Source organism: Glandiceps talaboti, chromosome 5, assembly GCF_964340395.1.
Source record: "Glandiceps talaboti chromosome 5, keGlaTala1.1, whole genome shotgun sequence".
In the NCBI taxonomy this organism is placed as follows: Eukaryota; Metazoa; Hemichordata; class Enteropneusta; family Spengelidae; genus Glandiceps; species Glandiceps talaboti.
Genome location: NC_135553.1, coordinates 6174256 through 6188075, shown reverse-complemented (window position 1 = coordinate 6188075; position 13820 = coordinate 6174256). Strand labels below are relative to the sequence as shown.

The 13820-nt window shown below is 34.1% G+C and overlaps 1 protein-coding gene across 1 annotated transcript in view; it reads right to left on the bottom strand.

Moving 5' to 3' along the window:
- Positions 1-8742: 8742 nt before the first annotated feature.
- The window catches only part of LOC144435086 (ras-related protein Rab-37-like), a 63846-nt gene continuing 58768 nt past the window's right edge, over positions 8743-13820 (bottom strand). Inside the window, exons 5-7 of the mRNA XM_078123639.1 lie at positions 13223-13345; positions 11876-11952; positions 8743-10371 (exon numbers count right to left, since the gene is read on the bottom strand). Coding sequence (XP_077979765.1) covers positions 10272-10371; positions 11876-11952; positions 13223-13345 — 300 coding nt within the window. The 3' untranslated portion in view covers positions 8743-10271. The remainder of the gene's footprint in view (positions 10372-11875; positions 11953-13222; positions 13346-13820) is intronic.

Sequence of the window (13820 nt, the reverse complement as noted above, 5' to 3'; positions counted from 1 at the left end):
TCATGTAAACTGATATGATAACTGGTATTGAGTTAGAGACAATGCAATTATTATAAATGAGTTATTGAAATATGGAAAGTGTGAGTGAGAAATTGATCCCATTCAGATCTAGCTTGTGTGAGTCTATGGGCAAGTGTAAAATATTGATCGCACAATGTCACATAAGCGCAGTAAATGAAGTTCGTTCGTTGGGGCGGGGTCTGGCATCATTGCGATTGCTGAACTTCATTTTCGCACTTCAAGCCAAATTTTGAAAACTTTCACACCTTCAATGATAACAAGTTCTGTACTTACTACTGAGGTGTTGATAAGTTTATTAAAATTTACTTCTAATGTGATATACAGTACAGGACCATGATTTTTTTACATTGCATTTATCGTAGTGGTGTGATCGCTACTCTTTTCATCGTGGTTTACATCATATATGAACATGTCGATGTCGCAATTGTGAACATTTGTTTAGGGGGAGGGGGAGGGGGTTTTGTCCTAAACAAACGAAGCTTGCTTATAGAGCTTGTGCAACATTGTGCGATCGTCCCGAAGGGATATGGGCCAACTTTGAGACACCATAGTTATGTAAATGTTAAAGACTTACATAAAACTCAGTTTGTATTGTATGGATGTTTCTAAATGCTTGCCTGTATTCTCAGATACAATGTTGTAATGTGATATTAATTTATGTCAGTTGTCACCTATTTAAACATGAGTGAATATTTTTCAATTTAATTGTGCTTTTTATGAGCAATTATAAAATAGTGAATTGTTTAATTTTCCATGATCTGTTTTTTAACATCAATTTACTACACCGATTATTAACTTTGTACATGTAATATGTTTATGAAATTGTACTTGTACTGTTTAACAGGACCATAATTCACATTTCAATGTATTTGACAATAATTTCACAAGTAATGTTTTTTTTTATGTAAATTTATAATTAGTTAATAATTTTCAATTTTTTTGTACATTGGTAGCCTGTCAGCCTGTAGCACAGATCTGTGACTATGATGACTCTCGTACTCTCAACTTGTTTGTTATAGTCCAGGCATTCAAACTGATTAAGTTAGCCACACCCCAAAAAAGCTGTTAGCAGAATACCTAAATGTTAAAACTTACATATGTAAGTGTATGTAAAATATACTTGCATACGTTGCATACTTGTTGGTGATTAAGACTCAAAGGCCACTCACTATATGGCAGATGTAGACACCAATGACTTCTATCTTGATTGTGACCTTCATTATGAGTTTGTTAATGTTAACCCCAGTGTTCATCAAAGTTACACATGTACATAATGACTTCATTTAAATAATGATTGACTGGTTGTGTACATTTACACAATGACTTCATTTAAATAATGATTGACTGGTTGTGTACATTTACATAATGACTTCATTTAAATAATGATAGACTAGTTGTGTACATTTACATGCCTTCATTTAAATAATGATAGACTAGTTGTGTACATTTACATAATGACTTCATTTAAATAATGATTGACTAGTTGTGTACATGTACATAATGAATTCATTTAAATAATCAAACATTCTGATGTATGTATAGTCACTCCCCACTGTGACCAATCACATTATGGGCATATTTCAATATAGGATACTATAACAAGCTGAGAGTTACAAGAGCCATCAGTCATAGATCAGTGCCAGTGTATTGGATACTTTTGTTAAAAGATGTCCAGTTTATAATTTCTGAACATTTAATAATAGCATATTCAATTTCAAATTTGGTGTAGTTGGGTAATAATTTACAATGTTTACAAGCAGTATATAAAACGTCTCTGGTGATGATGTTAAGTAATTTGAATTACGCAATAAACTATGTTGTACCAGCTGTTTCTTACTTTTGTTGATTTAATTGTGAAATTGTAATTATAATAATTTGTGTCAGACTGTATTACACTATATTAATTTATGTCTTAATATTCAGACATCAATTAATGGCACATTCGTGTTGGGAACTATAATTTCTTTGAACATAGATGACTTGTATGATTTCTTTTCTATTGTACTCTTTCTTGCCATTATATAAAACTGAAACTTATTAAAAGCATTCAGACATTTCTTACTTGTATTTATACACATGTTCAATTTTTATGACATATTTTTGGTCACTTTTTGCACTTACAACTGTTTGTTACATATTGACTCTTACACTGTCATTTCAGTTCTATCACATTGATATACCTGTCTGTAATAAACATGTCTTCTTGAATCTTTCATAGTGTAGTTTTTATTTGTAAATCCAGCTGGCTTGTATGCTACAAGTTTTGTAGCAGTGGGCCATGTCTGTGTGTGTGTGTGTGTGTGCTTGTGTCTGTCAGTCAGTCAGTCTGTCTGTATGTCTACCTTCCTGCCTATGTATGTATGTATGTATGTATGTATGTATGTATGTATGTATGTATGTATGTATGTATGTATGTATGTATGTATGTATGTATGTATGTATGCATGCGTGCAGTTGCCAAAGGGGCTTTTAGGGGGTGAACTTTGCAATGCAAGATGCATAATTTTTGCAGATTCCATTCCACTCACGCATCCTTGGGCATTGTTATATTGAGAGAAAACCGAAATGCCAACAATTGTTATTGGTTCACATGGGTTTTAAAACAATATTTAAGTCATTCAAAAGTCATATTTTAAAGCTTACATACTATATTTTATGAATTATCCAACAATAAAAGTCTATTTCTCGATACTATACTAATTTTGCATTTTACATGTGTTGCCATTCGTAAACTATTTTTTTGACTCGCTTGTTTGTACTTTGAGACACTTTTCTGTCGCTTTCCAAAATTTTCTGTATTAACATTTTTAGATTTTTAACAGCTTTTATTTAGATGTACACACACACATATATACACACACAAGGCATTTATTTTTATTTCCACTGAAATTCTTTATTCCATTTCAATTAAAATGTCTTATAGATAAGGTAAATATGTAACAACTTGACATGACACTGAAATGTACAGCAACAAGAGATTTCCCTACACCACTATTACATAATAATTTACATACAGTTAGCTGAAACATACAGTCTAATACTTAGCAATAGATCTTGGAGCAGACATTCCAAGATCTATGATTTAGCTTTCATCCCTTTACACCCAGTTATCCAAGATAAATTACATTCTGGTAGTCCGGCTCTTGCAGATAATGATGCCTTTCCCCCAGTCTTGTGTCACGAGACCAGGATTTTGTACACACTTGGGCGAGTGGGTCATAACAGGATACTGGACTGCAATTTTGCAATAATTTGTGTGCATGTACCATCTAAGTTGATTTTAATAACACAAATGTATGAAAGACTTTATATATAGCACATTAGCATAATTATTAAATTATACAAAAAGTGACAAAACAAGAAATAAACTCGAAACAACCTCCAGTTAAAAGTAAATAGTTTGTTACCATGGTGACACTAGCATCATGAGGTTTTCCAACCATAGTGTATTATTAACCCTTGTCTTGGACAAAAAAAAATTATTTTATTGCAGCACACCTGTACTCCTTTCCAAAGTAAACAAAATAAGTTTTTTTTACATTCATCCTGTACATTGTACATGTGGGGATGAAGTTGAAGTTTAGAGCTAAAGTTAAGCAAATGCTGTGAATATGAACACATTGCTTAAAGATATGAGACTGTCATTAAAGGAACCCATTGGACTACCATCAAAACCAGAGGACTACCCAATCAACCACCATTAACAAATCAATTGCACTACCATTAAATGATCTCCTTGAATACTAATACCTTTAAATGATCTCCTGGACTACCACTAAAGGGACTCCTGGACTACCACTAAAGGGATTCCTGGACTATGATTACAGGAAGTCCAGGGCTACATTAAGGTGATTCATTGCACTACCATTAAATGAACTCCTAGACTACCCCTAATGGAACTCCTGGACCACCATTAAAGTCACTCCTGGACCAATATTACAGGAACTCCTGGACCACCATTAAAGTCACTCCTGGACCACTATTACAGGAACTCCTGGAGCACCATTCAAAACACTCCTGGACTACCATTCAAGAAACTCCTGGACTACCACTCAAGAAACTCCTGGACTACCATTCAAAAAACTTCTGGACTACCATTCAAGAAACTCTTGGACTACCACCCAAGAAATTCCTGCACTGCCATTCAAGAAACTCTTGGACTACCATTCAAGAAACTCTTGGACTATCATTAAAGGAAGTTCTACACTTTCATTAAAGGAGCCGGACACCCATTAAATTGATTCATTGGGACTACCACTAAGACTCCTGGAACACTTTTGGAACTCGGACTACCATTAAAAGAACTGGACTACCATTAATGGAGAGACTCATTGACTACTATCAAAGGACATCCTAGACTACAAACAGAGGTACCAACTGGACTACTAATAGAAGGGCCCTCAGGACTACCATTCAAAACAATCACTGGATTACCCTAAATGGAACGTATGGAGTAGTCAAAGGGGTCAACTGGAATAGCTAAGAATGGACTCTGATAGAATATGAAATGGAACAACTTGGCTACCCTTAAGATAACCCATTGGATTACCATTAAGATTAGCCATTCGACGACCATTAAGATAACCCATTGGACTACCATCAAAGGAACCACTGATAACTCTTACACCACATCATTAGACGACAACCAAAGCAACCCTTTTCTACAATTAATTTAAAGGGCTCACTGTAACACCATTAAAATGACCATAAAATGTATGGTACACAGATTGGAATACCTCTTTGTAGTCAATTATAAAAACAGCAAGTCTTCTGCATTTGACATAGCCTAACACAACATGTATTGTACTGTGAATTGATGTGTGAAATATGGTCCTTCAATGTTATCAGAAAGGTTGCCCAATGCCATTATAAATTAGTGTAGACAATTTGACCTTGAAGGTCAAGGCCAAAGCTTAGTGTCCAGCTTGACAGCTTATGTTAATAAACATAGGTGCTGACATGTGAATGGTGTCTCTTGATACAAAACTTAGCAATATGCTATTTGGTCTTGAAGACAGAGGTCAATGTCAAAGATCAAGGTATAAAAAGAAAGCTGACCTTTGATAACATCAGGGTAGACACTTGGATGGAGCCTCTGTGTATTCACCATCTTGAGTTAGGGAAGAAAGAAATTTTGGCAAAATGACCTTGAAAATGTTGGTCAAGGTCAAATGTCTGATCAGAAAGCTTATTATTGATTATGTGGGGTAGGCACTTGAATATTGTGTATATGAATTAAACTTTTTGAGGTAATTACTCTGGTCTGTTTTGTCACATAAAGGCAAAATGTATTTTTAGGACAAATATGGCTGCCGTTTAGGTAGTTGCGAAATAAGTGATGCGCATATGCACCTAATGTTTTATATTTGTGCCAGGTTTGATTGAAATCAAGTCACAAGTGTCAGAGATATGGCTAACCATGTATAAATGGACAACATGGGTCATTCCTATAGCCCTCACTAGGCTGTGCCCACTGAGGGCTACACAAAAATACACCTACAGTGTAAATATGGGGGTGGGGGTGGGGTAAGGTGGTGGTATGAAATTAGCCATACCTTGCCATGAAGACAAATGTATCTTTATACAATCATCTTGCAACAATGTTTCTTCTAGGCATATGTAACTTGCATTATTTGGATAGTAAGTGTCACAGAGTGATAAATAAGCTACATATGAAGTATCACATGCACTGAAACACAATAGTCCAAGGCCATATAGAATCAAAACATTAACACAGACAGAGAGACAGACAAACAAACAGACAGACAGACAGACAGACAGACAGACAGACAGACAGACAGACAGACAGACAGACAGACAGAGAAAGACATTCATAAAAAGTTAGTTCTCACCTTACTGACCTCAATATTTGGTTTGAATTAATGGTTGTCATATGTACAGACCACAATTCAAATGTAAGATTTACCCCTAAAATATACAGACCAGAAATATTCACAAAAAAGTGCTAAAAATATTACCATCACACTCATAGGACTAAAATATTAATTGTATACTGAATATGCGAGACATCCTGTCATGGTTAATATAAAAACACTGGCAGTTGAGGAGAACCAAATATTGCTGACTCATCAAGTTATAAAGGCATTAACTGGTAGGTAGGTAAGTAAGTACACAATTTATATTCTTGTAAATAGGTCGTTTAAAACTAACATATTGCTAATAAAAATTACAAAACTATAATCAAAGATCTACAACTAAATATATTGTGTATTTTTTTTTTCTTTAAATCTGTGAAATTCCACCTTAGTACTAAAACCCCAAACTGTACAACATGAACAAGTCTTTGTGAATGAATAAAACAAGTAATTAAAATCTCAACTTGCTTATATATATATATATGAAATACTACTTGAACAAAAGTCTATAGTGACATTATACTACAAGAGGGGGCTATCTCTGTTTACACTTGTGTATCACTGCTGGCTATATTAGATGCACTGTAATACACAGACAAGTATGCCATGCCAGTTTGTGACAGAAAGTGGTGAGAAAATGCCCTTTTTTTCTAAATAAATACTACAACTGCAAACTTTATAAGTGAACATCCTAAAATTTTAGAATAAATACAGGGACTAAAACTTCAAATTTCCACTAAAAATGTAAAAATATGTACGCCAAGTGTTGCAGGGATATCAATACATTGTAATATTACTTCTGTGCAGTGGTAACATCACAGAGGGCACACAAACATATCTTATGATATACAAAGCGCCATCAGTATTTAAAATTTTATAAAACCAGAACAAAAATATCAAGAAATTATTAAAAATCCCCAAACTTTCCAAAACTTATCAAAAAAGAAAAAAAATCCACTTTTCTTCTTACGATGAAACTTAAAGCAACCATAAATAACTTAACTTTGTAAAGAAGTTGTGATTTTTGATTGTTTAATGGCAACAATAAATAAATCTCATTTCAAATATTATATTTCGTCATTTTAGCAACTGCAATTTTAATAATGCTATTGGGTGGGACAATCTGAAGTACATTTATACTAGTATAGTTACATGGCTGATTAAATATAAACAAAGTTTGCACTGGTATAGGTAAACATAGCGATGACTACGAGTCATTGTAATGGTACTGCTATATTTAGGTACACTTTCTTTGACAGACCAAAATGCAACACTATATAAATACATGCACAGTACACAACAGTGTTTAAATACTCTATGTATATCTCCATCAAAATTATCTAAGTTTAGAACAGTATTTAAAAAATTTCCAAGAACTTGCCTATAATTTTGTTGTCACATTTTATAAGAATAGTTCCAATTTTTGCTTCTTTTTTTTTAAGACTATGTACAATTGGTAAATATCACATAAAATTTCTCTTACGGTTTCTGCTGGTGTGGTTTTTTTTTTTTTTTTTTTCAATTATTTTGTTGTAAGAGTTCACATTGTTACCCCAAACAGCTGACTTATATGGAAATTGTTTCTACTAATGTATTGACGGAAATAACCTGTGAATCAATTACTGTCTGATAGTGGTTAAACTCTCTGAATCATGTATAGCAGATTGTACAGGATCATAATCATATATATATATATATTGTATCATATATCACATTTATAGACCCCATATTTATTTTAGAATACAAACTGACAAAGTGATTTTGAACAATTGTCTATGTATGTTGTAAGAATTAGTTATAGCCAAAAGTGACACCCTTCCTCACTGCCAAGCTAATAGTATATTAAAACCCAGTCATTACTGTATGCTCATTCCTAAACTTGAATTCTTATAGGCCAATTTTTTCCAAAGTCTTTAGTTACTTTTTTTATTTTCTGATGTCTTCACATAAAGCAGAATAAATATTGTTCAGTAGGCTTAATTAATTTTGCTCTAAAATAGTACAGCTGGCAGTTAGTGAATGAAAGAAAGCGTCATCTTATTGTTGAAGTGAACTTTGACATTTGACCTCAACACATAAGTTCAGCTTCATTCTGCAGCTTGTTGATATACCTTGCTAGTGTTCTATAAGTGTTACACGGGGTACTATAGACATGCATACAGGTTTACTACCCAGATATACATAGACGCCATTTCAAATGTCCTATATTCTGGACAAGATTTTACCCCTTTTCACCTAACATTGCACCAAGGTCTTTCTGACTGAAAGCACTTTAGGAAATTAGCTATGTGAGATCTGCAGAAAACAGTGAAATTGTGTCTTCAAAATTTTCAGAATTAACCAAGAGAAAATGTACATTTTTTGATAAAAGAGAACTGATCTTAGATATCACATTTACCCCACTAGGTTAGGGACAATTGCACAATGTCACACAAGCTCAATAAGCGAACTTCGTTCATTTAGGAGGGGAGGGGTATGGCATCAATGCGATTGCTGAACTTCATTTTCACACTTCTAACTGAAATTTCACTGGAGCACTTCTAACCGAAATTTTGATGAAAAACTTTCCCCCTTCAATGATAAGCTTTTGTATTTACTACCAAGAGGTTGATAAGGTGATAAAAAAATTACTTCTAATGTGAGATGTGGTGCTGCATTTCTAGTAGTATTTGAATGTCTTTACAATCATGTTTTTACATTACAATTTTACATCGATCATAGTGGTGTGACTGCTACAGTTTTCATTATACTTTACATCATATATATACGTTTGATGTCGCAAATGTGAATGTTCATTTAAGGGGTGGGGGGGGGGGGGGGGGGTGTTGACCTAAATGAATGATGTTCATTTGTTGAGCTTGTGTGATATTGTGCGATCGTCCCTTAGATACCTCATGTTTGGATACACCACTAGATGGCGCTATTCTCCTGACAGTGTAATTGTACTGAAATCACACTTGGGTCCAATTTCTGTTCCTGAAGGTGTTCTCAATATACTTAGATTCCTTATCTATATTTCAGCTTAGTGTGATAAAACTAGTTTTATTGCTGTCAAACGATGAAATATAGTTGATAAATATATATTTATGTCTGAAGTGTACCACTAACAAAACAAGGATTTGGATGAAGCTATTTTTTTTCTTTGTCACGTCTGCCATTATCAAATCTTGTCAGGATCCTGGTGATTCATAAAACATGACAAATTTCCCCATATATGAAGAGTTTTTACAACTGATGTCTTGTATTGTACCTCTTCAGCAAACAACTTTCAGTTTATTCCGAATACAGCCTTCCCATTTATCATAACTGTTTTCCATAAATTGATGTGATCTAGCTACCAGGTAACACTTCTCCTTTTCTACTCAACTCTTGCCATTCAAACTGTAAACTTGACCCCCTTCAAAAACTGTAAATGCCTATACTTAGAATCATTCTTGACCTTTCAACTTTGACCCTTGAAGGTTGTGAGAGACAACCTTAGAGTGCATCTGTTCATTTTTTTAGGATTCTGGACTTCTTTGAAAAGCTAACAATGCTATTTCTGTTATCAATAATATTAATAAAATAAATATATGTTTGAGTTGTTGAATACATCTAGTGATTAATTATGGCAGTATACACAGCAGAAAGTGTTTAGACTACATACTCCATAATAATATATGAGTAACAGAGAATATTTATACCACTGTACTTGTCATCTTCCATCTCTCAGGTAAAAGAGTATCTGGTATACTTTGATGAACATGAAATCAGCTTAAACCAGTTCAATCCACTTCCAGTCCACTCTGCTCAGAAAAACAGCTTATAAGTGTTACCGATTTATGTACTTTGAATCAGTTAAAACCAGTTTGAACAAGTTCAATGCAGTCCTGTCTACTCTAAACAACAGACAAGATCAGTGTTTAATACTGAGTGATGTACTTTAGATTATTTCAAGCCAGTTCAAACTTGTTCAAAGTACATTTTGGACAAGTTGAAACAAGTTAGATTTTCCTGTATACTACGAGTGAAAACTAAGAACTAGTTGTTTGTCTGTGTTTTTTGTTTGTTTATGTTCTTTTGGACAAGTTCAAAGTATTTTAAACCAGTTCCAGAGTCAAGTCTACTATCAGCTACAGTACAGCTGGGAACAGTATAATAAATGTACTTTGGACAAGTTGAAACCACTTGAAACCAAGTTCAATCTAGTCTACTATTAACAACAGCTGAAAAGTGCTACTGATGAACTTTTAATAGACAAATTGAAACCAGTTGAAACCAGTTTAGTCCAGTCAAAGTCTAATATAAATATCAGCTCAAAGAACAGTGCTACCGATGTACTTTGGACAAGTTGAAACCAGTTTAAACCAGTGAAATCTGGTCAAGACCAGACAACTACGAACAACAGCTGGATTTCTGTTTTTGACTGTCCACATAGTCTGATACATTGAACTTAGGATCACCTTGTCTCCTTGTCTTCCTCATCCTTAGGTCCCTGCAAAATGCATCAAAAGTACAACATTGTCAGAAAAGAACAACAAAAGTCAGACAAGGAAAATGAAATTTGTACAGAAGTTAACAAATTTAATTTCTTTTTTAAATTGTCCTGTAATTATTTCAAAAGTGAATTCATTGAGTTCTACAAAAAAAGAGAACTATAAACACAAATTTCTTACAGTTATGTACTTTTTTGTGTTCTTATTTCTCTGACACCATTGAAAGCTTTTTCTGGCAGTCTTTTACAAAACATGAACTGAAGTATGACAAGATTGTTCATTTTTCTTTTTTAGGAATAGATTCCATTTACAAATTCAAACCATTTACTTTATACTGTTTTCCTAACTAGTCAACTCTATTGGGATAGGAATATTTGAAATTGAAAATGGCAAGGTGTGATGTTGAAACACAATCATTGTGGTGATATGATTTATACATATAGACAAACACACAAAGCTTGACATTTACGACAACGTCTCAAAAAATAAATTTAAATTCTTATCATACTCTTGAGAAGTGCAAGATGATCTTAACAATTTCGGTCAATAATTATGCAACAAGAACCACTTCATTACTATATCTGGAGTGAGTGTGATAAAATGAAAAAAAAAAGTGCACAGTTGAAGACAACCATGCAATACATTCCAACTGCTGCATTTGATGATGGTATTTTAACTTCTACAGGCATTTATTGGTGAATAACATAACTTTCTTTTCAAAATTAAATGTTTGAATCATGCTATGTTTGCTGCTTATTATTGAAAATTGGTGTCTTTCCAAAAAAAAAAAAATATGAAGGGAATTGGAACAGTCAGTCTGACAAGCTCAACATAAATTAAGTGGGATGTTGTATTTTTATGCAAATAAAAACCAAAAAAATAAAAAAAATAAAAACAGAAACATGCTAATGAAAATGATTTGTATGTGAAGTAAGAAATAGCAAAACAGGTTGTAGAAGGTTTCTACCTTTCTATTATGACTTGGTATCTAACCGAGTTTAGGCAGCAATGGGAGGTGAAGTGAAGGGAAGATCAGATTATACAGCTACCTCACACAAAAAGACAGAAAATGGATAGATAGGAAAGGAGAGTTGACAGAAATAAAGATGCGAAAATACACCCTCCAGACTTAGATTTGACAACACTTTGCATACAAGTATATCATTAGAAGCATCTACCTTTAATTTGATGCAATTAACAGACAACCACACAGACAATTACACTAAGGATGCAACATGCTGTTCTAAACTATTATAACAAGCAAAAATTTAGTCTTGTTTACAAGTTAATGAGGCTTGAAGATAAGAATGTTGTAAAGTTATGATAGAGTGGGGTATTTGATGCAGATAAGATATCCATGTAGTTATGCAAATACAATGAATATGTAATTTAAATACAATAAAAGGTGTCTGAGTGTTAGCACCCTCACAGGTCAATATGAGCTGTAGGGTGCTATGTGTTAGCGCCCTCACAGGCCAATCTTAACAGTATGTTGATACTTACTTGGCTACAGCCATGAATGCTAATTCAACATTCATTCCTGTCTTTGCACTGGTTTCCATGAATGCTACGCCATGATCCTACACAAGATAAAGTAGTGATGAGTCTGCTAACAAGTTTGGCATGATTTATGTCAATATCAATGAAAGTTCAAGTTAGGATTGGAATACATTTACAGCTACATATCATGTATTTGTTAAGGAAAGTGTGACATTTAGTTGTGTATATAAGTGATTAATTGCTGACAGAAGGAAACAACTTGGCTGATGAGTTGTCAGGTGTTAATAGCTATCAACATTAATCACTCTGTCTGATACTGATGTATGTGTCAAGGGAGTGGTACTTCTACATCACAAACCACACTTATCATTTACAGTTACAGGGGATGCTGATACAATTACTATGATTACTCTTGTTACTTTGTACTTTCCGATTTCAAAACACTTTCACACTTACAGTTAGAGGACTTCCAAGAAAACTATCCTTGCATGACATTACACTTTCATTCCCCTTCCCACTTACTGTTAGAGGGCTTCCCAGAAAACTATCCTTCCATGACGTTACACTTTCATTCCCCTTCCCTCTTACAGTTACAGGCTGTTCAAAAATCTACCAGTGACTTGTCGGATATTATGGTTGGACACATTTATGGGGGGGGGGGGGGGGGGGGGGGGCTGTTCAGAAATCTACCATTGTAGGACAGTATCCTTTTACACTTACAGGACTGCCCAAAAACTACCCTGAGAGGACATTACACTTTCATCTGGCCCCTTTGACATTAACTTACAGTTACACTATTACAGGACATTACACTTTTACATTTACAGGACCGCTCAAAAAACTACCCTTACAGGACATTACACTTTTACATTTACAGGACTGCTCAGAAAACTACCCTTACAGGACATTACACTTTTACATTTACAGGACTGCTCAGAAAACCATCCTTACAGGACATTACACTTTTACATTTACAAAAGAGTGCTCAGAAAACTACCCTTACATTTACAGAGTTGCCAAGAAACTACCCTTTAATAGAGAACATTACACTTTCATCCCCTTTCACATTAACTTTAAATACAGTTACACTATGATTACAGGACATTACACATTTACATATACAGTTACAGAGCTGCCCACAAAGGTATCTTTATAGGACATAACACTTTCACAGTTACAGTTACAAGGCTGCCCAGAAAACTACTCGTGCAGAGTATTACAATTTCACACTTTATGAAGGGGATTGTCATGGCAAGAATTATATTATAAAGTAGTTCCACATTTACAGGAATGCAGCAAATACAATTCAATGACATGATCGGATCGGATCATGGGACATCACACAGTTACCTTGGCAAGTTTCTCCCCTTCTTCTCTTTTCACAACTCTTTCTGATGACATATCAGACTTGTTGCCTAGCAACATAATGACCACGTCTTGATTGGCATATTCATTGATTTCTGACAACCAAGCCTGCAAGAGATAGAGATACACGTAAGACAATTCCCATTACATATAGTGACATGTAGATCACAAGAGATGTATGCTTACATCACTGAGTGGTGTCAAGGTGCAAATTTGATTAGAATGGAAGCCAGCTGCGTCAATTTTCCTTTCAGACAATTTTTTCAAGGTAAGTAATCAGCATCAATGTGGTAGAGAGCATTTTTTTAAACTCATGTCGTGAGAAGTTCTTTCATGCTTCTCACAACTTTCAGAGTTATTAAATCATCGACTGACTTATTTCAAGTAAATTGAATTTTTTGTTTTACAATATACAGAGGGTCTGGAGGAAAATGGTGTAATTTTTCCATTTTTATTTTCAATTATGGCAATTATATGACATATTCCCCAAGCCAAGCGTCACACATGATTTGAACATCTGGTATATTTTGAGATGTACTCATTCATATAATTTTATATTCATATATACTTATAAAAATTGCAA